This window comes from Salmo salar, chromosome ssa13 (assembly GCF_905237065.1).
Source record: "Salmo salar chromosome ssa13, Ssal_v3.1, whole genome shotgun sequence".
In the NCBI taxonomy this organism is placed as follows: Eukaryota; Metazoa; Chordata; class Actinopteri; order Salmoniformes; family Salmonidae; genus Salmo; species Salmo salar.
Genome location: NC_059454.1, coordinates 38,496,844 through 38,523,313, shown reverse-complemented (window position 1 = coordinate 38,523,313; position 26,470 = coordinate 38,496,844). Strand labels below are relative to the sequence as shown.

At 43.6% G+C, this 26,470-nt stretch overlaps 1 protein-coding gene across 1 annotated transcript in view; it reads left to right on the top strand.

The window, feature by feature from the left end:
* The window catches only part of LOC106567148 (basement membrane-specific heparan sulfate proteoglycan core protein), an 86,598-nt gene that overhangs the window by 28,194 nt on the left and 31,934 nt on the right, over nt 1-26,470 (top strand). The window contains exons 30-48 of the mRNA XM_045692753.1: nt 367-474; nt 1,103-1,342; nt 1,465-1,545; nt 2,295-2,378; nt 2,793-2,885; nt 3,063-3,152; nt 3,297-3,527; nt 3,751-3,864; nt 4,118-4,245; nt 4,499-4,585; nt 5,152-5,210; nt 5,419-5,586; nt 6,605-6,715; nt 6,952-7,052; nt 15,585-15,765; nt 19,268-19,327; nt 21,325-21,447; nt 22,099-22,305; nt 26,185-26,327. Coding sequence (XP_045548709.1) covers nt 367-474; nt 1,103-1,342; nt 1,465-1,545; nt 2,295-2,378; nt 2,793-2,885; nt 3,063-3,152; nt 3,297-3,527; nt 3,751-3,864; nt 4,118-4,245; nt 4,499-4,585; nt 5,152-5,210; nt 5,419-5,586; nt 6,605-6,715; nt 6,952-7,052; nt 15,585-15,765; nt 19,268-19,327; nt 21,325-21,447; nt 22,099-22,305; nt 26,185-26,327 — 2,409 coding nt within the window. The remainder of the gene's footprint in view (nt 1-366; nt 475-1,102; nt 1,343-1,464; nt 1,546-2,294; nt 2,379-2,792; nt 2,886-3,062; nt 3,153-3,296; nt 3,528-3,750; nt 3,865-4,117; nt 4,246-4,498; nt 4,586-5,151; nt 5,211-5,418; nt 5,587-6,604; nt 6,716-6,951; nt 7,053-15,584; nt 15,766-19,267; nt 19,328-21,324; nt 21,448-22,098; nt 22,306-26,184; nt 26,328-26,470) is intronic.

The following is a 26,470-nucleotide window of genomic DNA, read 5'->3' as shown; positions in this document are numbered from 1 at the left end:
TGGTCTCAAATTGTTCCTAGTTTTAGCACCATTGTAGCAGCAATCAACATAGAGCAATTACTGTATTTACACACATTTCTGTAGTATTAGTAATATTTCAGGTTCACATGCCATAGTAGGTTACACTCTACACATATCGGTTACTTAGACGTCACTCTGTTTAATGGACCATTCACGTGGTGGATGACTCAGATGTAGTGTACTGACGTGAATGAGTCAGAAGGAGTTTTGCAGAGGTCCAACTTTGCTAGTCATAAACAGTAGTTAAGTTCTAAAAGCCTTCCGTTAGTTTTAAAGTCTTCCGCTGTCTCCTACATGGGAAATGAGTAAGTGATCACGGGAGCCTTGCTTTATTCACAACACTAGAGAGACTCCTCCTGGACAGAGGAGCAACTGAGGAAGGATGCGTCCGTTTGGGACATAATGACGTCTTCGAAGGGTAATGGCACCTCCAGGTCCAAAAGAGCTAGCCAGGTATTCCTACCTTAGCCTAGCCACCCACTGCTATGTACATACAACACATCTAATGACAACAATACAACCCAACCATCTCCCTCACACAGTATGACCCCCCCCCCTTCAACTAATATGGATTGCCTTTTGGGATGTCAATCGTCATGACATCCTTGAAAGATAATCCCACCACCCTTAGACAATATGTGATTGGATATTTACTGTAGCATGGTAGACATCAGCATGAAAGCAACTGCAGCACGTTGACAGTACATTTACCAGATGCATGTCGTAAGAAGACACGTGTGTGTATTACAAACAGACCTGAATGGGCATGTGAGGCGCTCTGGAATATGAAGAGAAGAGAGCCATATTGTGTCTAATAGCAGACGTGTGTGGATGATTTGTTTGTTTTGCGTCAAGACTTCCCTGTTTTAGGATTGTATAAAGTTGAATGGCCCCAGTGAGTGAAGTTGTGTACACACCACAGGGTTGTAGACCTGGTTAAGAGCATGACACAGCATGTCTCCCAACCAACACCCCCCCCAGACCCCAGTGCTTGGTGTGTCTCTTACCTTGCATGGTGGGCGGTCTCCTTTGGGGAAACCCTCATGAGCCCCCCCACCACCCTCCCCATCCTCTCCCCCAGGAACAAGTGAAGAAGCTGGATGATGAGATCTGGGCAATCCTCTCCAACTTTCCAGCCGGCTCTCCTCCCTTCCCTCCCTCCTCTTCCTCTGAGAGGAAGGTCCCCAGCGCCTCGTATCGGGCGGGGTCTCGTACCCCCCTGAGGCCCCCCTCTCCTTCTTCCTCCCTCTCTGGTATCTCCTCCCTGGTACGGCCTACTAGTCCTCAGCCAGCCTCCCCAGGTCACTCTCCTCGACAGCAGGTACATCTAAAATAACCCCTCTGAGAAAAGCTCAAACCTTTAACTTTTAAGCTCATCCATAGTTCTTATTGTGGTCGTTACTGACTGGTTTACTCTTTTTTTGGGCCTGGTCCTGTTGATAGACTCAACAGCGGGGGACCAAGAACATAGTGGGTCCTCCTAGTGCTCCCAGTAGCCCCAGGTCTACAGGGGCCTCCAGCCAGGTAGACATGATGACAGGCTGGCTGACTGACTGACGGACAGACTGACTGACTGATTGGGTGGCTGACTGATTGGCTGGCTGAATGATGGACAGACGGACAGACAGACAACCAGACTGACTGACTGCATGTCCCTGCTCTTGACATACACAGACAGAGGAAACTGCCTCCCTCCATGTGATAACATACAGTGTACTGTAGCCAGGAAGGTTAATCAACAACCGATCAGGTTGATCATAAAGTCATCCATTCACGAATCATGAGAGTGAATATTTCACAGGGTTATCCTGTACAGTTTTCCTTGGTATTGTCAAAGTGTTCGCCGCCTGGGTCTTTTTCAAAAGAACAAGAAAGAGAAGATAGGGCTGAAAAGGGCAGAATGTGCATAAATTCCATGACTAACCAGGGTGGCATTTTCCTCTTTAAAGCACAGTACACAATTACTGTTAAAGTTGTACTCTGTAATTCTTCACTTAAAGAGTAGCACTGTATCTATAATCTATAATTACACTGTACAAGGGTCTAAACATATACACCTGTCGCACAGTCACCTTTACAAACTGTGATTTTCACATTATACACACTGGAAGCTGTGTATAATGTTAAGTAGTAGAGGACCAAAATGTAAACCCTTTCTCTGCTCTACTCTCAACTGTTCTTGCGATGCCTCTCTCTCTCTCTCTCTCCTTGCTTATCTTTTGAGCTCTGTCTCTGGCTTGCTCTCTCATGCTCTCCTTCCTTCTCTGCCCCAGTACGCTTTGTTCTACAAAGGTTTCAGCTTGCACCCGGATGACACGCTCTACTGGCAGCTCCCAGAGCAGTTCAAAGGGGATAAGGTAACAGTACGAGTCAAGCTCAGCCCTCCTGCACCCTGACTGGGTGTTTACCCTTCGGTTAACCATTTGGCCACAGAACCACCCCACCATTCCTCCACTCGAACTATCAGAGCTGTGGAAGGGAAATTAAGGGAAGGGCAGCACCACCAGACAACCCTGTGTAGTTTACAGCACTTGTTTATTGATTCATAATCACTGTTTAACGAAGACACTTCTCCAAGTGGTGGGAGGTCAAGCATGACTCAGTTTTTATTGGAGAAGATGAACGTCTTAAAGAAATGTAATACATCATGTGTTCTATGATCGCTTCACGTTTTTTGCTCTTACAGAAAGACACATTTCTAATAATTGAGGCCTAAGGTCCCCAACATGTACTAAGACGCCTAAATGTATTTACCTCCACCTCTACAATAGGTGAACTCGTATGGTGGGAAGCTGAAGTATACCATCTCCTATGTAGCCGGCCAGAGAGGAACAGCCATTGAAGACGCAGATGTTCAGATTATTGTAAGTATGCACCAACGTTAACATTGCGTTCAATCTCAGTTACTGTTGTTGCATCCATTCCATAGCACACTCAGGACCCCACAAGTTATGAACGTCATTCTCTTCCATGTACTGCTGTCGCATCAATTCGTTGTACACTCACCTGCCATGGGTTGCCCTTGTCATTGTTGCCCACAGGGAAATGACATCACCCTGGTGGCTCGCCAGCTGTGGCAGAGGGGAAAGGGGACAAGAGAGTCCCGCCAGTTTGAGCTCGTCTTCAGAGAGGTCAGTGTTCTACAGTAGCTGTGATATTTATAGTCCCTAAATGGCGATTTGATTGCAACCTTTACCATCCGTTCCTCGGTGACACAGGTCACACTAGCATCCTGGTGATACAATAGGATTAACTCCCATCTCCTTTCCCTGTAGGAGAACTGGCGTCGCCCAGACGGCATGCCTGCCACTAGGGAGCACCTGATGATGGTGCTGGCTGACCTGGATGACATCCTGGTGCGGGCCTCCTACTACACAGAGATGAGGTCCTCCAGCATCTCCGACGTCAGCATGGAGGTGGCCGTGCCCAACTACAGCGGCCTGGCTCAGGCTCTGGAGGTGGAGCAGTGCCGCTGCCCGCCCGCCTACCAGGGACTCTCCTGTCAGGTAAGAGGAGCTCTCTCTCTCTCTGCCGCAAGTGGCAATGTTGACTAATTAACCTCAAACTTGCATTTATGTATGTTTGAACACTCAGCAGACTTGGTTTTTTTGCCTCCTGGAGAAAGCATGCTCGAAGGAAGACCAGGCTCTGTGTCCGGGAAACCCGCCCTTAGAGTGTCAAACCCATGGTGTTGATGTGTGATGACAGTTGTAACTCTCTCTTTACCAGGACTGTGCCCCTGGCTACACTCGTACCGGAGGTGGCCTGTACCTGGGCCACTGTGAGCTGTGTGAGTGCAACGGGCACTCTGACTCCTGCCACCCCGAGATGGGCATCTGCACGGTATGCAGCCCAGAGAATCTCTTTAAGGCAGTTGTTTTGATTCATTTCTCATTTAGTTTATTTCACCTTCATTTATCCAGGTTAATCTCGTTAAGTTAAAACCAGGAATGCTAATGTAGGATCAGTTTAGCCTCTGAGATCACAATGAATCCTAGATTCACCACCCACATGGCCTCAGGTCCAAAATAGCAGTAGATTTGAAATAAGTACATTGAATAACAAGTGAGTGTTTGTCGTCTTCCTGCATCTCCAGAGCTGTCTGCACAACACCCAGGGAGAGCTGTGTGAGCAGTGTGCCCAAGGTTTCTATGGTGATCCCACCGCTGGAACCCCAGAGGACTGCCAACCCTGTGCCTGCCCTCACACCGACCCTGACAACCAGTGAGTAGTAGGCCGCTAACAGGATTAGAACACAGAGCACAGTCTCAGTCAAATAGTAAAAAAAGGGGTTGTTGCTTTGCTTCTGTAACAAATGTAAACAGTATCAAAATGGTCCTCATTGGAACAAGATTTAGTTCTCAGTCATTCATATCTGTCTTTGAAACTTTGCCCTACATCCCAACTTGGAACAGATCCGACTGGGTTAGTTATTACTGGAGTATACTGTACTTGCTTATCTGTGTGTGTTTGCCAGGTTCTCCCCCACTTGTGAGAGCCTTGGTAACGGTGGTTATCAGTGTACTGCTTGCCAGCCTGGATATACTGGCCAGTACTGTGAGCGGTAAGCTGACACAACTCTCTCTTTACCTCTCTGTTCTAGCCTGGTCCCAGATCTGTTTGTTGTGTCTTGTCGGTGTCCTGTGGTCATTGTCATGCCAATGGCTATACAACACAAACTGAGCTAGTACCAAGCTATTCTATTCAGACTGGCTTTTCAGTGTCCTCTGGCATTCTACCACTGTCTTGTCTGTTGTCATGTTGACTCAAATCAAATCAAAGTTTATTTGTCACGTGTTACAGTGAAATGCTTACTTACAGGCTCTAACCAATAGTGCAAAAAAATAAAAAGGTGTGTGTGTGTGTAAGTAAAGAAAAAAACTAACAGTAAAAAGACATTTGAAAATAACAGTAGCCAGGCTATATACAGACACCGGTTAGTCAGGCTTATTGAGATAGTATGTACATGTAGGTATGGTTATAGTGACTATGCATATATGATGAACAGAGAGTAGCAGTAGCGTAAAAAGAGGGGTTGGCGGGTGGTGGGACACAATGCAGATAGTCTGGTTAGCCAATGTGCGGGTGCACTGGACTCTATATGAATGTCTTTCTCTCTATTCCCTACAGCTGTGCAACTGGATACGTTGGAAATCCACAAGACAGGATTAAGTGTCGTCCATTCAATAGTAAGGGAATACAAGGAATCTACACAGAGATGTGTGTAAAGTAGACCCAAAGTGTCCAGTAAACTTGGATACATGTTGTATTGAGTGAACCAACTGAAAAGGAACTCAAAATCAATGTACTTTTTCTTCCTACCAGGCTGTAACCACCAAGAGTGTCTCTGTGATTGATCCTTGTGCCCTAACCTTTGACCCTTAACCTCTGACCCAGCAGCGGCAGCCTCCCTGGTGGTGAAAGTGTACCCTGAGAGGGTTTTGGTAGCCCAGGGCAGCCCAGTGACCCTGCGGTGCCAGGTGACCGGCCCTCCACCCCACTACTACTACTGGTCCAGGGAGGACGGACGCCCCGTGACCAACAGCGCCATCAGACAAAGACAAGGTATAGTCTACTGGACAGACCAGTTCTGGGTAATAGGGAGTATGACGTGGCCTAGTGTAAGAGCCATACATACATTACTGTTGTTGTATATAGCGGCACAGTATACACTCCTCACTAAAGACCAATATTGCTGAATATAGATACAATCGTCCCTGCGCCTCTGTTAGAAGGTGTAGTAATGACCAGTAGGAGACAGATGTACAGAACACACTTTATTGCACACACTTAAGATGCACACACACCAATGTAGCAAGATGGGACTAGTAGAAGTGGTTGTATGGTCATAAATGCACTACGCAGTAGGGAATGTCCAGAGAGGGAAGTGTCCATGGGGTGAGGCCCAGCGGTCAGTCTTCTGTGGGTTGCTGCAGCCAGGCGGTTGGTCAACTAGCTATTCACTCCTGTGGTTGCAGAGAAAGACTGAGGTACAGATGGTAGTGGGGGTCTGTTACCCCACCAGATAGGGCCTGTGATTGGCTGACCCTGTCAGGTGACTGAGTTCCCTGGCATTTTAGTGTGAAGTGGGGGCAGAGTGACCTAAGAACAATAGAAAGCCCATCCACCGAGTATCTCTACTCTTCTCCTTTCAAGCGGCATTCCAGTCTCCTTTTCACCTCATTTAACACCTGATTTACTTAACAAAAGGCACATCTCAATAGGTGGTCCAGGTAAGTCATGACTTGGCACACGTGGGGGGTCTTTCCTCTTTTGTTCTCTATTGCTCCTCTATTGTTCCTCAAGCAAGGGGGGGGGGGACGTCACAGATTCCCAGCAGAACAACTCCTTTAATGCCCTACTCCTTGAAGTTTGCAGTTTTTGCTCAAAACATATTTTTGTACCCTGTAGTGTGTGTACTTTACTGTATTTATAATTTGGATAGCGCTTTTCAACAGTAAAAGATCCAAAATTGCTGGATGCGACTTATGGGGAAACTGTAAGGGTTTTCTACACTATTGAAGTACTAGTCCATTCCCCTTGGTCATTTAATCTCATTCCATATTCCTACCTATTCTCTCAGGAGAGGAGCTGCATATCCCCAGTGTTCAGCCCAGTGACACAGGCGTGTATGTCTGTACCTGCAGAGACCAACGCAATACCAACAGGAGCCGCGCTGAGATCGTCGTCACAAGTACGCATTTCTTATTGTTAAATCATTCAAAGTTTAACTGCATCCATTAAAATATAACATTTTGAATATTTTGAATTTTCTGATTTATTTTCACTGATCTTACAGACAGTTGTTGAATAGTTAAAACTGACTTGAACAAAATATGGTTGAAGTTGAGACAGTAAAAAAATTAAAGAAATTGTAACTTGGGACTTTTGAGTGTTTACTGAATGGTTTCTGTGCATGTCTTTCTCCAGCTGTCTCATCCAAACCCATTCAAGTGACCATCGAGGAGCCCAAAACACGGAGTGTCACAGTTGGAGCAACAGTCAGCTTCATCTGCACAGCCAAGAGCCAGGTAAAACTAGCTACCGACATGGAGACATTAATACAATCAATTCGGCTTATTTTAATATATCTTTGATGGTTGGCATTGTGCTTAAATCATTTGACCATCAAAGAAAATGGTAGAAAACCTTTAAAACCTTATCCTAAAGCCACCACAATTGTGACCCACCACCTGGATTTTGTCCTATGTAGCAAAATTTGAAATTGTGTTTTTTACAGTGGACAAAAGTAGAGACTCAGAGCTAGAAAATTGTATATCATACACTGCAGTTGAGGAACAATGGGAAAGTAATTCTGCTTTGAAAGTTGATAAACTTGTAACCCCACTTTTGAGAAAATGGCCCTTGAATTATTTGGTACACATACTGGAGAACCAATGTTTTTCTCCACCCATTCAGCATCATTCTCTTAAGCCTTAGCCCACTCATCTCTTTAAAGATTCACATTTCAAGACTAAAAGTGGTAAAACTAGTAGCCTACAATAAGGAAAACCTCCAGATAAAAAAAAGACTTTATCTAGTCCTTGGTCTATATCCTAATCTGACTTTGGTGCAGGTCATGGTGTTCTTCACATTATCATCTCTGGTAAACACACGCTATATCAAGTTTATTTGTCACACGCACGGGATACAGAAGGTGTAAACTGTACAGTGAAATGGTTATTTGCAATATCAAAAACCCGAAAAATGTCCAGATAAAAATATTAAATGATTATTAGATTATGCTTACCTGACACACTTGTCTAAATTGATGGGTCGTGTGAAAGAAATGCTATAACCACTCCTCAGCCACATCTAGCTAAGTGGGTCACTATTGTCTAGACATGTACACATGTTCATGAAATACAATAGATGGCTGTAATCACCCCCAGACAAACACATCTGGCTAATTTGATGGATCATGTAATAATCCGGCCGAAGTGGAGTCTTTTGTTTAGACATGTAGTTAGCTAGCTAGCTAGCTTAACAATGAACTGGCATAATCCCAACTCATACGACTACCAATACAAACATTGTCATAGCTGTAGTATGAATCTGCAGGTACCTAAAGCTATCCAGCTAGGTTCAATGTTAACTAGTTAACATTAGGCTATATCTAGCAATGCATTTCTGATTCTTATAATATTACTACACAGATCATACTAGTAACGTTAGCTAGCGAGCCAACAATCTAACGTTCGCTAGCTAGCGAACAGTATGCTTTAACTTGCAATGAAAACGATTTTCTGACCAAATTAGAAACGTTTAATATCTGAAAATGTAGCTAGACTCTTACCTGTATACATGGATGAACACGTCACGCCTCCGTTTTGTTTGTAGCTACATCTTGTTTGGCCAATGTTGTGTCAAGTCACTCCAGTTCACACTGACTGTGGCGCGTGCAGAAAGTAGCCCATCACAACTTTTTCCAACTGATCTGTCGATAGCACCTGCTAAATTCAGGGCATCAATGTTGTTAACTTTGGGAAAGGTGTGCCGCTAGTGGGACACCTCGACAACATCCGGTGAAATTGCAGAGCGCGAAATTCAAACTACAGTATTATAAATATTTAACTTTCATAAAATCACAAGTGTAATACATCAAAATAAAGCTTAACTTCTTGTTAATCCAGCCGCCATGTCAGATTTCAAAAAGGCTTTACGGCAAAAGCAAACCATGCGATTATCTGAGGACAGTGCCCTGCATACAAAACCATTGAAAACATATTTCAACCAGGTAGGTGCGACACGAAAGTCAGAAATAGCGATATAATAAAAGCCTTACCTTTGATGATCTTCTTCTGTTGGCACTCCAAAAGGTCCCAGTTACATCACAAATGGTCCTTTTGTTCGATAATGTCCTTCTTTATATCCTTAAAAACTCAATTTAGCTGGCGTGCTTCAGTCAATAATCCACCCAGTTTCCCTCCATCAAAATGCATACAAAATGAATCCCAAATGTTACTAATAAACTTTTCCAAACAAGTCAAACAACGTTTATAATCAAACCTTAGGTACCCTAATACGTAAATAAACGATAACATTTAAGACAGAGAATCGTTATTGTCTTTACCGGAGAAAAACACCAAAGAACGTGCTCTCTTCTACGAGCTTGGAAACACTAGAGCCAAAATGGGAGCCACCTAGAAAAACTATTTCTGGCTCATTTTTCCAAATACCAGCCTGAAGCTCTTTCTGAAGAATGTTGACATCTAGTGGAAGCCCTAGGAACTGCAATCTTGGAGGACTTTGCCTTATAATAAAAGTGATAGCCGTTGAAAATAGAGGTAAGCTGAATCTTTTTGTTGTTGTTGATGGTTTGTCCTTGGGGTTTCGCCTGCCATATCAGTTCTGTTATACTCACAGATATTATTTTAACAGTTTTAGAAGCTTTAGAGTGTTTTCTATCCAAATCTACCAATTATATGCATATCCTAGCTTCTGGGCCTGAGTAACAGGCAGTTTACATTGGGCATGCTTTTCATCCGGACATCAAAATACTGCCCCCTATCCCAAACAAGTTTTAAGAAAAGTAGCAAAACGTTTGTAGTTCTCGATGGCTAATGTTATATCTTTCAAAAACGCAGTGGTAGAAAGGACTATCAACACATACTGTGCAGCTCATGTTATAGACAGAAGCATGCTACATGGCAGACCAATCCAAACTCATCTCCCGGCATGTCCAGCCCATCCATTATCTCAGCCAATCATAGCCTGCAGAAAGGTTCCTGTCTTTTTCTATGGCTTAACCTCTATGGGCTAGGCGGGACGAATTCGTCCCACCTACGTAACAGCCAGTCTAATCCAGTGGCGCGATTTTTGAATCGTTTGAAATACTATTACTTCAATTTCTCAAACATATGACTATTTTACAGCTATTTAAAGACAAGACTCTCGTTTATCTAACCACACTGTCCGATTTCAAAAAGGCTTTACAACGAAAGCAAAACATTAGATGATGTCAGGAGAGTGCCCAGCCAGAAATAATCAGACACCGATTTTTCAAGCTAGCATATAATGTCACCAAAACCCAAACCACAGCTAATTGCAGCACTAACCTTTTATGATCTTCATCAGATGACACACCTAGGACATTATGTTATACAATACATGCATGTCTGTTCAATCAAGTTCATATTTATATCAAAAAACAGCTTTTTACATTAGCATGTGACGTTCAGAAAAAGCATACCCCCCGCAAACTTCCGGGGAATTTACTAACAGTTTGCTAAATTACTCACGATAAACGTTCACAAAAAGCATAACAATTATTTTAAGAATTATAGATACATTACTCCTCTATGCACTCGATATGTCCGATTTTAAAATAGCTTTTCGGATGAAGCACATTTTGCAATATTCTAAGTACATAGCCCAGCCATCACGGCTAGCTATTTAGACACCCGGCAAGATTAGCCTTCACCATAATAACATTTCCTATAAGAAAAATGTTCTTACCTTTCCTGTTCTTCGTCAGAATGCACGCCCAGGACTTCTACTTCAATAACAAATGTAGGTTTGGTCCCAAATAATCCATAGTTATATCCAAATAGCGTCGTTTTGTTCGTGCGTTCTAGACACTATACGAATGGTAATCCACGGTCGCGCGCATGGCGTGACAAAAAATGTCTAAATATTCCATTACCGTACTTCGAAGCATGTCAACCGCTGTTTAAAACCAATTTTTATTCCATTTATCTCGTAGAAAAGCGATAATATTCCGACCGGGAATCTGCAATAAACTAAACAGCCGAATTAAAATACTCCACGGGGGCTAATCACCTAATGGGACACTTGGATAAGGTGATAATCTGTTTCAGCCTGAGGCTGCCTCGTCAACCTTCATGATTTTCCCGGGTCCTGAGAGCCTATTGGAGCCCTGGGAATTGTCACGTTACAGCTAAGATCCTTACTCTTCAATAAACAGATGCAAGACGCACGACTCCTTGTCAAACAGGCCACTTCCTGCATGAAACCTTGTCAGGTTTTTGCCTGCCATAGGAGTTCTGTTATACTCACAGACACCATTCAAACAGTTTTAGAAACTTTAGGGTGTTTTCTATCCAAACCTGAACAATAATATGCATATTCTAGCTTCTGAGTTGGTGTAGGAGGCAGTTAAAAATGGGCACATATTTTTTCCAAAATTCTCAATACTGCCCCCTAGCCCAAACAGGTTAACCAACTAGGGTCATAATTTAACAATTTTATTAGTATTTACAGATGGAATACAAGTTTGTTAAGGCACATGAAAGTTCACGTTGCAGAAGGCAATTCTGCCAAAAAGACATTCAATTGCCTCTCCTGTGAAGTAGTGACGTGCGAAATACCACCTAGCTTCCTGAAACGGGTTATAATTGACAACACCTTTGTTTACCATATACCGTAATATTAAACAATTTTTATTTAATTTCATCTTTATTTAACCAGATAGGCCAGTTGAGAACAAGTTCTTATTTATAACTGCGACCTGGCCAAGATAAAGCAAAGCAGTGCGACAAAAACAACAACACAGAGTTACACATAAACAAATGTACAGTCAAATAACACAATAGAAAAATCTATGTACAGTGTGTGCAAATGCAGAAGAGTAAGGAGGTAAGGCAATAAATAGGCCATAGAGGCTAAATAATTACAATTTTGCATTAACACTGGAGTGATAGATGTGCAGATGATGATGTGCAAGTAGAGATACTGGGGTGCAAAAGAGCAAGAGGATAAATAACAGTATGGGGATGAAGTAGTTGGGCGTGCTATTTACAGATTGGCTGTGTACAAGTACAGTGATCGGTAAGCTGCTCTGACAGCTGATGCTTAAATTTAGAGAGGGAGATATGTCTCCAGCTTCTGTGATTTTTGCAATTCGTTCCAGTCATTGGCAGCAGAGAACTGGAAGGAAAGGCGTCCAAAGGAAGTGTTGGCTTTGGGGATGACCAGTGAAATATATCTGCTGGAGCGTGTGCTATGGGTGGGTGTTGCTATGGTGACCAGTGAGCTGAGATAAGGCAGGGCTTTACCCAGCAAAGACTTACAGATGACCGGCAGCCAGTGGGTTTGGCGACGAATATGTAGTGAGGGCCAGCCAACGAGAGCATACAGGTCGCAGTGGTGGGTAGTATATGGGGCTTTGGTGACAAAACGGATGGCACTGTGATAGACTACATCCAGTTTGCTGAGTAGTGTTGGAGGCAATTTTGTAAATGACATCGCCGAAGTCGGCAGGATAGTCCGTTTTACGAGGGTATGTTTGGCAGCATGAGTGAAGGAGGCTTTGCTGCGAAATAGGATGCCGATTCTACATTTAATTTTGGATTGGATATGCTTAATGTGAGTCTGGAAGGAGAGTTTACAGTCTAACCAGACACCTAGGTATTTGTAGTTGTCCACATTCTAGGTCAGAACCATCCAGAGTAGTGATGCTAGTAGCGGGTGTGGGCAGCAATCGGTTGAAGAGCATGCATTTCGTTTTACTAGCATTTAAAAGCAGTTTGAGGCCACGGAAGGAGTGTTGTATGGCATTGAAGCTCATTTGGAGGTTTGTTAACACAGTGTCCAAAGAAGGGCCAGATGTATACAGAATGGTGTCGTCTGCGTAGAGGTGGATCAGAGAATCACCAGCAGCAAGAGCGACAAATACAGAGAAAACAGTCGGCCTGAGAATTGAACCCTGTGGCACCCCCATAGAGACTGCTAGAGGTCCGGACAACAGGCCCTCCGATTTAACACACTAAACTCTATCTGAGAAATAGTTGGTGAACCAGGCGAGGCAGTCATTTGAGAAGCCAAGGCTATTGAGTCTGCCGATTAGAATGCGGGGATTGACAGAGTCGAAAGCCTTGGCCAGGTTGATGAAAACGGCTCTACAGTACTGTCTTTTATCGATGGTGGTTATGATATCGTTTAGGACCTTGAGCGTGGCTGAGGTGCACCCATGACCAGCTCGGAAACCAGATTGCATATTGGAGTAGGTACGGTGGGATTCGAAATGGTGGGATCTGTTTGTTAACTTGGCTTTCAAAGATTTTAGAAAGGCAGGGCAGGATGGATATAGGTCTATAACAGTTTGGGTCTAGAGTGTCTACCCCTTTGAAGAGGGGGATGACCGCGGCAGCTTTCCAATCTTTGGGGATCTTAGACAATACGAAAGGGAGGTTGAACAGGCTAGTAATAACAGTTCCCGATTTGATTTGGGTAAAGGTGAAGTGGGGGTGGGGAGGCTTGGGCAAGTTGCTGCAGGGGGTGCTGAGCTGTTGGCAAGGGTAGGGGTAGCCAGGTGGAAAGCATGGCCAGCCGTAGAGAAATGCTTATTGAAATTCTCAATTATCGTAGATTTCCCAGACATGCTCAATGGGATTGCGATCCAGGCTCTTCACTGGCCATGGCAGAACACTGACATTCCTGTCTTGCAGGAAATCACGCACAGAACGAGCAGTATGGCTGGTGGCATTGTCATGCTGGAGGGTCATGTCAGGATGAGTCTGCAGGAAGGGTAACACATGAGGGGGAGGATGTCTTCCCTGTAACGCACAGCATTGAGCTTGCCTACAATGACAACAAGCTCAGTCCGATGATGCTGTGACACACTGCCCCAGACCATGACGGACCCTCCACCTCCAAATCGATCCCGCTCCAGAGTACAGGCCTCGGTGTAACACTCATTCCTTCGACGATAAATGCGAATCCGACCATCACCCCTGATGAGACAAAACCGCGACTCGAGGGTAAAAGAGCACTTTTTGCCTGTCCTGTCTGGTCTAGCGACGGTGGGTTTGTGCCCATATGCGACATTGTTGCCGGTGATGTCTGGTAAGGACCTGCCTTACAACAGGCCTACAAGCCCTCAGTTCAGCCTCTCTCAGCCTATTGCGGACAGTCTGAACACTGATGGAGGGATTATGCGTTCCTGGTGTAACTCGGGCAGTTGTTGCCATCCTGTTCCTGTCCCGCAGGTGTGATGTTTGGATGTACCGATCCTTTGCAGGTGTTGTTATACGTGGTCTGCCACTGTGAGGACGATCAGCTGTCCGTCCTGTTTCCCTGTAGCGCTGTCTTAGGCGTCTCACAGTACGGACATTGGAATTTATTGCCCTGGCCACATTTGCAGGCCTCCTGCCTCCTTGCAGCATGCTTAAATCACGTTCACGCAGATGAGCAGGGACCCTGGGCCTCTTTCTTTTGGTGTTTTTCAGAGTCAGTAGAAAGGCCTCTTTAGTGTCCTAAGTTTTCATAACTGTGACCTTAATTTTTTACTGTCTGTAAGCTGTTAGTGTCTTAATGACCATTAATTGTGTTCATTAATTGTTTATGGTTCATTGAACAAGCATGGGAAACAGTGTTTAAACCCTTTACAATGAAGATCTGTGAAGTTATTTGGATTTTTACGAATTATCTTTGAAAGACAGGGTCCTGAAAAAGGGACATTTCTTTTTTTTCTGAGTTTATATCCACAGTAAAACGAGTCCTATATTGACATAACCTGAAAGGCCGCTTAGCAAGCAAGAAGCCACTGCTCCAAAACCGCCATAAAAAAGCCAGACTACGGTTTGGAACTGCACATGGGGACAAAGATCATACTTTTTGGAGAAATGTCCTCTGGTCTGATGAAACAAAAACAGAACTGTTTGGCCATAATGGCCATCGTTATGTTTGGAGGAAAAAGGGGGAGGCTTGCAAGCCGAAGAACACCATCTCAACCGTGAAGCACGGGGGTGGCAGCATCATGTTGTGGAGGTGATTTGCTGCAGGAGGGACTGGTGCACTTCTCAAAATAGATGGCATCATGAGGATGGAAATTATGTGGATATATTGAAGCAACATCTCAAGACATCAGTCAGGAAGTTAAAGCTTGGTCGCAAATGAGTCTTCCAAATGGACAATGACCCCAAGCATACTTCCAAAGTTGTGGCAAAATGGCTTAAGGACAACAAAGTCAAGGTATTGGAGTCTCCATCACAAAGCCTTGACCTCAATCCTATAGAAAATTTGTGGACAGAACTGAAAAAGCATGTGTGAGCAAGGAGGCCTACAAACCTGACTCAGTTACACCAGCTCTGTCAGGAGGAATGGGCCAAAATTCACCCAACTTATTGTGGGAAGGCTACCCGAAACGTTTGACCCAAGTTAAACAATTTAAAGGCAATGCTACCAAATACTAATTGAATGTATGTAAACTTCTGACCCACTGGGAATGTGATGAAAGAAATAAAAGCTGAAATGAATAATTCTCTCTACTGTTATTCTGACATTTCACATTCTTAAAATAAAGTAGTGATCCTAACTGACCAAAGACAGGGAATTCTTACTAGGATTAAATGTCAGGAATTGTAAAAAAAGTAAAAAGAGTTTTAATGTGTTTGACAACGGCGTATATAAACTTCCGACTTCAACTCTATATACGAAGAAAACGATATATACACGGGACAGGACGGGACACGACAAAACACACGTCCGACTGCTACGTCACATTAAGCACAATTGTTCCCCTCTTACTGGCCAGCCTGTTGCATTTCTTTCTCTCTTATTTGTGTTTACTTCACATCTTGTACCCATCTGTCCCCTCCCAGTCTCCAGCCTACACCCTGGTGTGGACCCGGCAGGGTAACGGCAAGCTACCCAACAGAGCCATGGACTTCAACGGCATCCTGACCATCCAGAACGTCCTGCCTGAGGACGCTGGCATATACATGTGTACAGGCTCCAACATGTTTGCCATGGACGAAGGCACTGCCGTCCTCTACGTGCCAGGTTCGTGATCCCAGACAGGCGCCATCATGCTGTTAGCCATCAGCCTCTATACCACCCTACAAGCTCTATTTCTTTGAGTTCCTCCCCTTAGCCCTCCTTGAATGGTGCATGCCCCGCCTTCCTTTTGCTTTGCCTCTGTCCCCCTTATATCATGCACTGTGTTGAATGTGTTTATCTGTCTGGCACTTCTGGCAAACAGCATAACCCCTGTCACTCCCGCTCCCAGCCCCCCACTTCCTGAACTCAGATAACCTCTCACTTTAAACCCTTCCAATCTCTCTCTATGCTACCTGTCTCTGTCTTTCTAATAATGGCCTGACCGTCTTACTATGTGTACAATCTTTACTGGTGTTAGGTTCTAAAAACTCACGGACAATTAGTAAAGCTTAAACTAAGTTTAATCAATCAAAGGGTCAGACAGCTGAACAGAGAAAAAACATGTTCCCACCAGCACAAGTATATATACCCCAATTTGGGTGAAGTCTCCAACTTCCCTATAAACATGACATTTTTATTGCTAGTCATAAAGTTATGTGATGCGGGTAATAATCTGTTCCTTCTCCCTGAATGTGACCTGACCTGACCTCACAGCTCTCGACCCTTATCAGTGACCTCAACCATTACATTCCTCCTACAGATAACCATTCACTTCTGGTGTAGAAACCAGACCGTGGCCCTTTCTCCTTTCCCTAGGATACCTGATGATTAACAATATTTCAAGTTTAGAAGTCAGAACCTATCGCTGGTCCATGAGCAATATACCGCTTGTGGATATACTAATGATAAAATAATCAAAAGGTCCATCAGTTTAAGATACAATATGTGTGTGGTTTTTCTAAGACGTCATAGCACACAGTAGACCTCAATGCTACCAAAGCCCAAGATATTGCCCAATCAAGAGTTTCTAGTAGTTTTAGTTACTATGAACTGTCGTCTTACCACCCCCAATGGATATACCAAAGAAGGTTGTCTTGTCCAGTGGCATATATTTGATTTATTTTCAAGTTGCTTCTTGGTTTAATACTCAGTGATGACTTATCAATCCTTTGGTCTCTGTTGCCATCGGTGACATCTTCTCTCTGATCTTAAGCTGTTGCTGTCTTCACTGTGTGTACGATGGTGGTGGTTTGGTAACTTTTTAGCCACTTGTACACTAGTTTGTGCCACTTCAATTTTCTTACTAGCAGGGTGTTGGTTATTCGGTGTCTTTCCTGAACTCTGCAACCCTGGCTGGGAAGGTGGTGGTTTCTCCTTGAGCTGTAGTGGTTGATGAGGTATATGGATGACAAGATGGGTGCTTAGTGACACTGACTCGGGCTGACATTCAAAGAGGACTTCAGTCAATCATCCCGGTGACATACAGTACTGTATAGAAGCCCCATCACGATCCCAATCTCAATCCTCCCTCGAGTGTGACGTGATGATCATACAGGGAAAGAACAACCACACACTGTATAAAAATCTGACCCTTTGTTCCTTTCCGGATTGTTTTGATGAATGTTAATGTTGAAAATGGTGCTATCAACCTTGCAGCAGGTAAAGAACCTGTGGTTGAACTTTAGGTTAGTAGTATATCTGTTTCCCGCTGCTTTCATTATCTGTTATATGGATCTGACTATTAAGAGGTTCCAAGGCATTGCATTGTCAATAGTAAGTAAGGCTTCTTGTTTTGCATCATACTATCCAGTATGTGTAAATCTGGCTCCAAGAAAATGTGTTCAAGATTTGACTTTTGAAAGATTATTGAGACTAGTTTGATTTCAATGCTGTCACAAATCAACTTACTTGCTTGCGTATGTCACACTTGTTGCATTTCATTTGTGTTGCGGTTTAACATTTTATTCAACATTTATAAATCAGGGGCACAGTAAAAAGAATTATAATAGATTTTTTTATACCAATATGTTATCCAAGCATAGTATATTTTGACTGTATAATCAAATTTGAGAAATGTTACATAAACAGCAAGATACATAGATAGGGAAAGATGATTGGTTAGTACTTGATTTTACGCTGTATTCATGCGTTTACTTGCATGATAAAAACACAGTTTACATTTATTTTGACAACAGATAAAAAAAGTTTGTAAAAAATGTTTTGTCAGTGCATACATTTCTTTATGTTTGAAATGTGTCTCGTCAACAAACAAAAAAATAATAAAAAAATATATTTACACAGTATCTTACTATGAGAAAAATAGATCGATTCGGTGGCAGAAATATGCCAATTCAAATCTCACTGGTGTGCCGATAGACAGAATCTGGCAGGATAACCAAAGATGCTGTTTCAAAGACATTTTACTGTACAGTATACTATGTACTGATTTGAAATGTATTTGTAATACCTAACGGATACTGTTGTAATATACAAATATCACAATGTGTTTTTAAAAATCTTAACTGTGAAAATGTTTGTGAAAAATATCAGTTGATTAAATGAATGATAATCGACTGAAGATATGACACTGAGTCATGCAGAGTGAGACTTCAATGGATCAGAAGATATTACCACCCTCAGTGTACAAGGCACCAGATACGACTCATTGTATGACTGCTAACATGCATGTTTCGTAAATGTGGCTCTCTAATATCTGTATGCTTGTTGTCTTGTGTTCTGCCATACCTTATTGTTGTGTTCTTGTCCAATGTGTTTGTGACGTATACCTGTAACTAGATGATTTTGAATCTCTCTGAGTAGACATATTCACTGTTACACCAGCAAATGACCATAGTTCATAGCAGCAATATGTTTTATATAGCATCGTGGAAGACACATTTCGGTTGAATGCATTCAGTTGTGCAACTGACTAGGTATCCCCCTTTCCCCCTTCCTGTATGTAATATGAATGCAATAACACAATCTCCAAGGTGATATGGTTTATATCCTACCCAACATTCACAGAACCTCAGAAATCTCTCAGAAAGCATACAATTACTCACCTAAATTCATCCAAAGGTAAGTGTGTGATGATTGTGAATACATACAACTATGAATGCAATAGCACCATCTCTGATCATCATGAAAAAGCTACCTGACTCCTTGGTCTGCATGTGTAGTACTGGCTCAATCAGATTAGTTTTTGCACGTGTCTAAATGGACAATCCTCGAAAATGCACATTTTTCTTTGAAGAAAGGGGCTAGTGTCCTCAATACCTAGTTGTTGTTCCTCATTCAGTTCTCAATCTGAATTGGAGAAGCTGTTTGAATACTTAAAATGCATGATGGGGATTTGGTACCTATTGCATTCAACTTCTGTTATGTTCCTTGCCGATCATTCTGCTGTTGTATTGTTGTGTCTTGTGCTTTTTGGAAAATCACTGGCACAAGAAATACCAGGCAGTACTTGGATGGACCACAGTATTCTGGGGAATAATTGGGCCACAGGCTCAGTGGGAGGAGCATTGGATGACGATTCCAATGCCAGTGTTCCACCGTTGACCCGGAGACTCACCTGTCAGTTTGCCTGTCCTGTCCCTTCCTTCTCCCTCCCCCCCATTTCCAGAGGCCTCACAGACTCAGATGTTTTACACGACCTATGAAATGTTGGAAGGACATGGAAAGCGTAAGTGGGCATGGCATGGCCACACCTCTCCACCTCCACCTCACCCCTGGAGGGCTTCTCACTCTCTCGGTCACGCATGCATTCATCTACCGCCGTCCTCAGCATGGAAATGGTGGTCTGGTAATGTCCATGTACAATCAACCACAGGGATTGCATACAGTTTACACTTCACATAAGGTTATACGGTTAACTGGACTATCATAGGGAAGAATGCATCTTCCAAGGTCTTAATTGAAATGCCGAAATGCAAGTCGAAGCTGCCTCTGCATTTCGTCTCCTCAAACGTATAGCCTTTGAACAGACAATATTCCTGATAACAAATGTCTTTACATATATATTATCTTTATGATAACATACGTTGATAATACTCTTGACATCATATACTTTAGTTATTACAGTACATAATAGATTGTACATTAGCATTACTAGGCCTTGTCTGGCTCCTATGGTATGGGTTCATAGGTGCAGGTGCATGCTCATTTATGTGGGAAGCTCCTCACAAAGGTTGAGTCCACCCACAAAGTTCCTCATGCACTTAATCTCAGGTCCCCTCAAGTTTTCCATTTGCACAATAATTCACACTCACATTTTTAACGCAACGCTAGTATGCGACAAGTGTTGCACATTTTAGTACATTCTTCTGACCGAGATCAGATCTGTATCTTTACCTTATAACCTCAAGTATCTGAAGTATTTAGAGGGAACGTTACATACTCAATAAGACATTCTAGAATGTTCTTATTTCCCCATTCTATGTAGATGCACTTAGCTTGTTGTCTTCCAATCAACACTCAACACAGAGGAGACCCCACCCACACTCACCCTATCTGCAGTCTGCTTGCCAGTCCCACACAGGGACACACACTGGTCTGGAATAGCTTCCATAATGTGCTTCAAACATCATGCTGTGCCTAGTACACCACATCATATCCACCATCATGGCTGTTAGCTCACTGGAGGGTGGAGAATTCCTCTCATCATCTTCATTGTTCACCTCATCTCCCTCTGGAAGCTACCTACAGACATCATCCTCCAACTGTCACACCACCCATTTACAGAAGTGATATTGTAAGGAAACGGCAGGTTTGGAAAAGCTTTTAGGAATCTGTAGAATAGACTAGAGAACTTTGCAAAGTTCACACGCAGGTCACTCAACTGTATAAGTCTTCATCAAAGTCAAGCCCTAAGATTCAATCATCCCTCTGTAACCTTATTATATATCATTGTATACTTTGTTCCCCAGTATTTCCATGTCTCATTGTTGAGGCTCACCACAGTCAGGGCCCATCCTCATAGAAAACATAGATGATGAAATATTGGCCTTTTAGTGTCTGTGTCTGTCAGATCAGTAAGACCCAGACCAGGGCTTATCTCAGAGCTTAAATAGCCTCATGGTCCTCCCAGGCTGCTGAAAGGGGGATTTCTTTTGCTCTGACGCCCTGGGATCAGATGGGATTGAATGTGGCTGGGGCTCAGTGTCCAGTCAAGCTGGCACAGAGAGCTGTGCCCAGAGAACCGTGTGCCCTGCCAAGGCCAGCCTGCCACCTTTCATCTGCATCGGCTGCACAGAGGCCAAGGGGCATGGACGTAGACCACGTACTCGGCTTCGTCCCGCCACCCTCTCTCTGCCTTCCATCATAAGCATTTGCACACAGACACAGTCTTGGCCTGAGTGAGTCAGGACACAGCCTCACTGAAGTTCAGTACAGCCAAAAAAGCACTCTGACTAAAGTCCCTTCATGCTGTCAAGTTCCGGTCTGGTAGCCATGAATATATTCTTTATTGCTACCATTTATTATACAAAAGGATGAGGTAAGTGTTTGTTGATCAAGTGTGACATAATTTCTCATCTCATGCAGTAGCTGTAAAGTGTTGACTGTAAACAAAGCTCCTTCCTACAGAAAAGCCCCTTCCTGCCCTTTGTGAACACTAATGTCCCGTATTTTGCGGGCTGTCTATTTCTGAGTTATGCTGAACTGTTCTCTGTCTTATTGTAGCTCGCGAGGGGGCCCAGCCAGTGGCTACTGTCACTCCCTCTGTCCTGACCATCCAGCAAGGAGGCCATGCTGAGTTCCACTGTACTGTGACTGGCAACCCTACCCCTGCCATCGAATGGATAGGTAAGGAAGGCCTGGCTATAGCCAGTGGAAAACGTATAGCATTAACTAGGCCCGCACGAACTGTATTGTCTTGTTCTTTATCAATACAGTTTATGCTGGCTTAGTCTTGAAGTTTTGGAAGTATACACTGAGGGTATGAAACATTAAGAACACCTGCTAGTGGTATAGACTGACCAGGTGAAATCTATGATCCCTTATCGATGTCACGTGTTAAATCCACATCAATCAGAGTAGAATAGATGAAGGGAAGGAGACAGTTTCAAGAAAGATTTTTAAACCTTGAGAGAATTGAGACATGTGTGCCATTCAGAGGATGGATGGGCAAGACAAAATATTTAAGTGCCTTTGTACGAGGTATGGTAGTTGCACCTTGTTCAAAGGCACTGGCCCAGGCGCAAGAACTGCCACGTTGCTGGGTTTTTCACTCTCAACAGTTTCCCATGTGTATCAATAATGGTCCAACACCCAAAACACATCCGGCCAACTTGACACAACTGTGGGAAGCACTGGAGTCAACATGGGCCAGCATCCCTGTAGAACGCTGTTCTGGGGGGGGGACAACTCAATATTAGGAAGGTGTTCTTAATGTTTATTCACACTGTATAATTTCATTACTGACAAAAGGGGAACATGAAATCTATGTGTTTCTAGGTGGAGGTCCCAGTAATAGGATGAGCCCCAATGCTGTGGTCCGTGGAGGGGTCCTGACCATCCCTGCTGTGGGGAGGGAGAATGGGGGGGAGTACATCTGCAAGGCCCTCAACACCCACGGAGAACACACATCACGGGCTGTCCTCCACGTCAGTGGTTCCCAAACTGTGGGTCGGGACCCACTTGTGGGTCACAGCAGGGGTCAAGGTGGGTTGCGGGATGCCAAAATATAAAACGCAACATGCAACAATTTCAAAGATTTTACTGAGATAGAGTTTATATAAGGAAATCAGTCAGTTGAAATAAATTCATTAGGCCCTAATCTATGGATTTTACATGACTGGGAATACAGATTTATTTTTTTAAAGTAGGGGCGTGGATCAGAAAACCAGTCAGTATCTGGTCTGACCACCATTTGCCTCATGCAGTGCGACACATCTCCTTCACATAGAGTTGATCAGGTTGTTGATTGTGGCCTGTTGAATGTTGTCCCACTCGTTTTAAATGGCTGTGCAAAGTTGCTGGATAATGGCGGGAACTGGAACACGCTGTCGTACACGCATTCCATACACGCTGTCTATCATCTGAAGTAGGTTACGCCAGTGACAATCGAAGGTGAGCGTTTGCCCACTGAAGTAGGTTACGACGCTCAACTGCAGTCAGGTCAAGATGTGGTGAGGACAACGAGCATGTAGATGAGTTTCCCTGAGACAATTTCTGACCTTTGTGCAAAAAATTAGTTCCCACATATGCTGTGCAAACCCACAGTTTCATCAGCTGTCCGGGTGGCTTGTCTCAGACCATCCCGCAGGTGAAGATACCGGTCGTGGAGGTCCTGGGCTGGGGTGGTTACACATGGTCTGCGGTTGTGAGGCTGGTTGGAAGTGCTGCCAAATTTTTTAAAACAATGTTGCAGGCTGCTTATGGTAGAGAAATTAACATTAAATTCTCTGACAACAGCTCTGGTTGACAGTCCTGCAGTCAATATGCCAATTCCACGCGCCTTCCATGCCAACTTTTAAATGGTAGTGTATATAAAAAAACACAAAAATAAAATATAAACAAAATATATAAAAACTGTAAAAAATAATATATAAAAAAAGAGATGATAAATAGATGGGAAAATAATAATAAACATTTAAAAGCAGCAGTAAAAGAACAATAGCGAGGCTATATACAGGGGGTACCGGTACAGAGTCAATGTGCGGGGGCACCGTCGGGAACTAGACTTGGCGCTCCGGTACCGCTTGCCGTGCGGTAACAGAGAACAGTCTATGACTAGGGTGGCTGGAGTCTTTGACAGTTTTTAGGGCCTGCCTCTGACACAGCCTGCTATAGTGGTAGCTTGGCCCCAGTGATGTATTGGGCCGTACGCACTACCCTCTGTAGTGCCTTGCGGTCGGAGGCCGAACAGTTGCCGTACCAGGCAGTGATACAACTAGTCAGGATGCTCTCGATGTTGCAGCTGTAGAACCTTTTGAGGATCTGAGGACCCATGCCAAATTCTTTCAGTCTCCTGAGGGGGAATAGGTTTTGTTGTGCCCTCTTCAAGACTGTCTTGATGTGCTTGGACCATGTTAGTTTGTTGGTGATGTGGACACCAAGCTCTCAACCTGCTCCACTACAGCCCTGTCGATGAGAATGGGGGCATGTTTGATCCTCTTTTTCCTGTAGTCCACAATCATCTCCTTTGTCTTGATCACGCTGAGGGAGAGGTTGTTGTCCTGGCACCACACGGCCAGATCTCTGACCTCCTCCCTATAGGCTGTCTCGTCGTTGTCGGTGATCAGGCCTACCACTTGTGTCATTGGCAAACGTAATGATGGTGTTGGAGTCGTGCCTGGCCATGTAGCCATTGCTTGCTGTTTGGGGTTTTAGGCTGGTTTCTGTACAGCACTTTGTGACATCAGCTGATGTAAGAAGGGCTTTATAAATCCATTTGATTGATTAAATTTGATTGACGGAAAAGGGACTGAGGGGACTGAGCACGCACCCCTGAGAGTCACTGGTGCTTCCTGCTTTAGTTTTTGTTTGTAAGCAGGAATCAGGAGGATATAATTTTGGTCAGATTTGCCAAATGAGAGCTTTGTACACATCTGTGTGTGGAGTAAAGGCATTTAACATGCTAGTAGAAATTTGGTAAAACGGATTTGAGTTTTCCTGCATTAAAGTCCCCATTAAAGTCATGTTTACTTATGGCCGTATACAGCTCATTGAGTGCGGTCTTAGTGCCAGCATCGGTTTGTGGTGGTATGTAGACAACTATGAAAAATGCAAATGAAAACTCTCTTGGTAAATAGTGTGGTCTACAGCTTATCGTGAGATACTCTACCTCAGGCGAGCTAAATCTTGAGACTTCCTTAGATTTCGTGCAACAGCTGTTGTTTACACATATACATAGACCGCCACCCCTTGTCTTACCAGAGGCCGCTGTTCTATCCTGCCGAAAAAGCTTAAAACCCACCCGCTGTATGTTATTCATGTCATCGTTCAGCCACGACTCGGTGAAACATAAGATATTACTGTTTTTAATGTCCCGTTGGTAGGATCTACGTGATATTAGTTTGTCTATTTAATTATCGATTGATTGTACGTTGGCTAATAGGACCGATGGTAAAGTTAGATTACTCTCTTGGTGACGGATCCTAACAAGGCACCCGGATCTTCGTCCACGATATCTCTGTCTCTTTCTCCTGCGAATTACGAGGACCTTGTCAGGCGTCTGAAGTAAATTCTTCCCATCCGACTCGTTGAAGAAAAAGTATTCCTCCAGTATTGGGTGAGTAATTGCTGTCCTGATATCTAGAAGCTCTTTTCGGTCATAAGACACAGTGGCAAAAACATTATGTACAAAATAACTTACAAATAACGCGAAAAAACATACACAATAGCACAATTGGTTACGGTATCGTAAAACGGCAGCCATCTCCTTGGCGCCATTGACTCTTTCGGTGATGTTGACCTGAACCCAATTGAAAGGGTTTGGGATGAGTTGGACCGCAGAGTGAAGGAAAACTAGCCAACAAGTGCTCAGCATATGTGGGAACTCCTTCAAGACTGTTGGAAAAGCATTCCAGGTGAAGCTGGTTGAGAGATTGCCAAGAGTGTGCAAAGCTGTCATCAAGGCAAAGGGTGGCTACTTTGAAGAATCTAAAATATATTTTGATTTGTTTAACACTTTTTGGGTTACTACATGACTCCATATGTGTTATTTCATAGTTTCGATGTCTTCTCTATTATTCTACAATGTAGAAAATAGTTTTAAAAAAAACATTTAAAAAAACCTTGAATGAGTCAGTGTGTCCAAACTTTTGACAGGTACTGTATATATTTTTAATAATAGACTACAATCTTTTAGAATTTACAGTCACCAAAATAAAAGCTAGACAATCAGTCCCCCATTGATTTTGTTATAATGTTTGAGCATAACAACACAGCATTAGTCATGCCAGAATGTGTAGAATTGCAGGAAATTAGCTTAAAACTTAACATTTTTCTCCCAGCTCCATGGCAAAATGTATAGAACTACAGGAAATTGGCTTTAAAATTGCAAAATGTTCTTTCAGCTCCATGGCAAAATGTGTAGATTTGCAGGAAATTAGCTTTAAAACTGCACAATTGTCTCTCCGCTGCCAAGATGAGCGCCTCAAATTGTCTTGCCCAGGGCCCAGACAGTATTCAGCCCATTTCTGCACCATATCTCACGCTCACCATCTAAGCCCCATTTTGATCCAGAAAAAAACCCTGCACAACTAATTTCATAATTATGGGGTCAATTTCTTAAAATTGGTCACTAAAGACCATACTCAAATCTACATTCAGTTGAATGTTTTGAAGAAGAGATTATGAATCTACTTTTTACTTTGTCTTTGTGTGTATGTTTTGGGTCAGGAAGCAAAAAAGTTTGGGAACCCCTGCCCTACATACACAGTGCGTCTCAACATCAACAGCAGGCCAATGTCACAGGTTCATAGGGTGGTATTGTTACTTGAGAATACTCTGAATCCGACCCATATTGTCTACCAGTCTTGTTGGGTACTCATTTGGTCATCTCCTGTTTCCTTCCTGTGTGCTTGAATGCTTCAGGTGCCAGCCTGCCCCACGTGCAGGTGAGCCCCCAGAGGGTGGACATCAATGAGGGGGAGACTCTGAGGCTGTACTGCAGGGCTGGAGGCAGGCCCAGCCCAGGACTCACCTGGAAGAAACAGGAAGGACAACTCTCCCCGCAGGTAAACACAGGTCCTTTCTACCTGATACTTTCTGCCTGGGACTCAGGATGTGGTTGGGATATATCCTGATCTGAAGAGTAACTATTATGTATTGTATATAATATCTGGTGCTGGTATCTCACTGTGGGTTGTGTTGGTGAAAA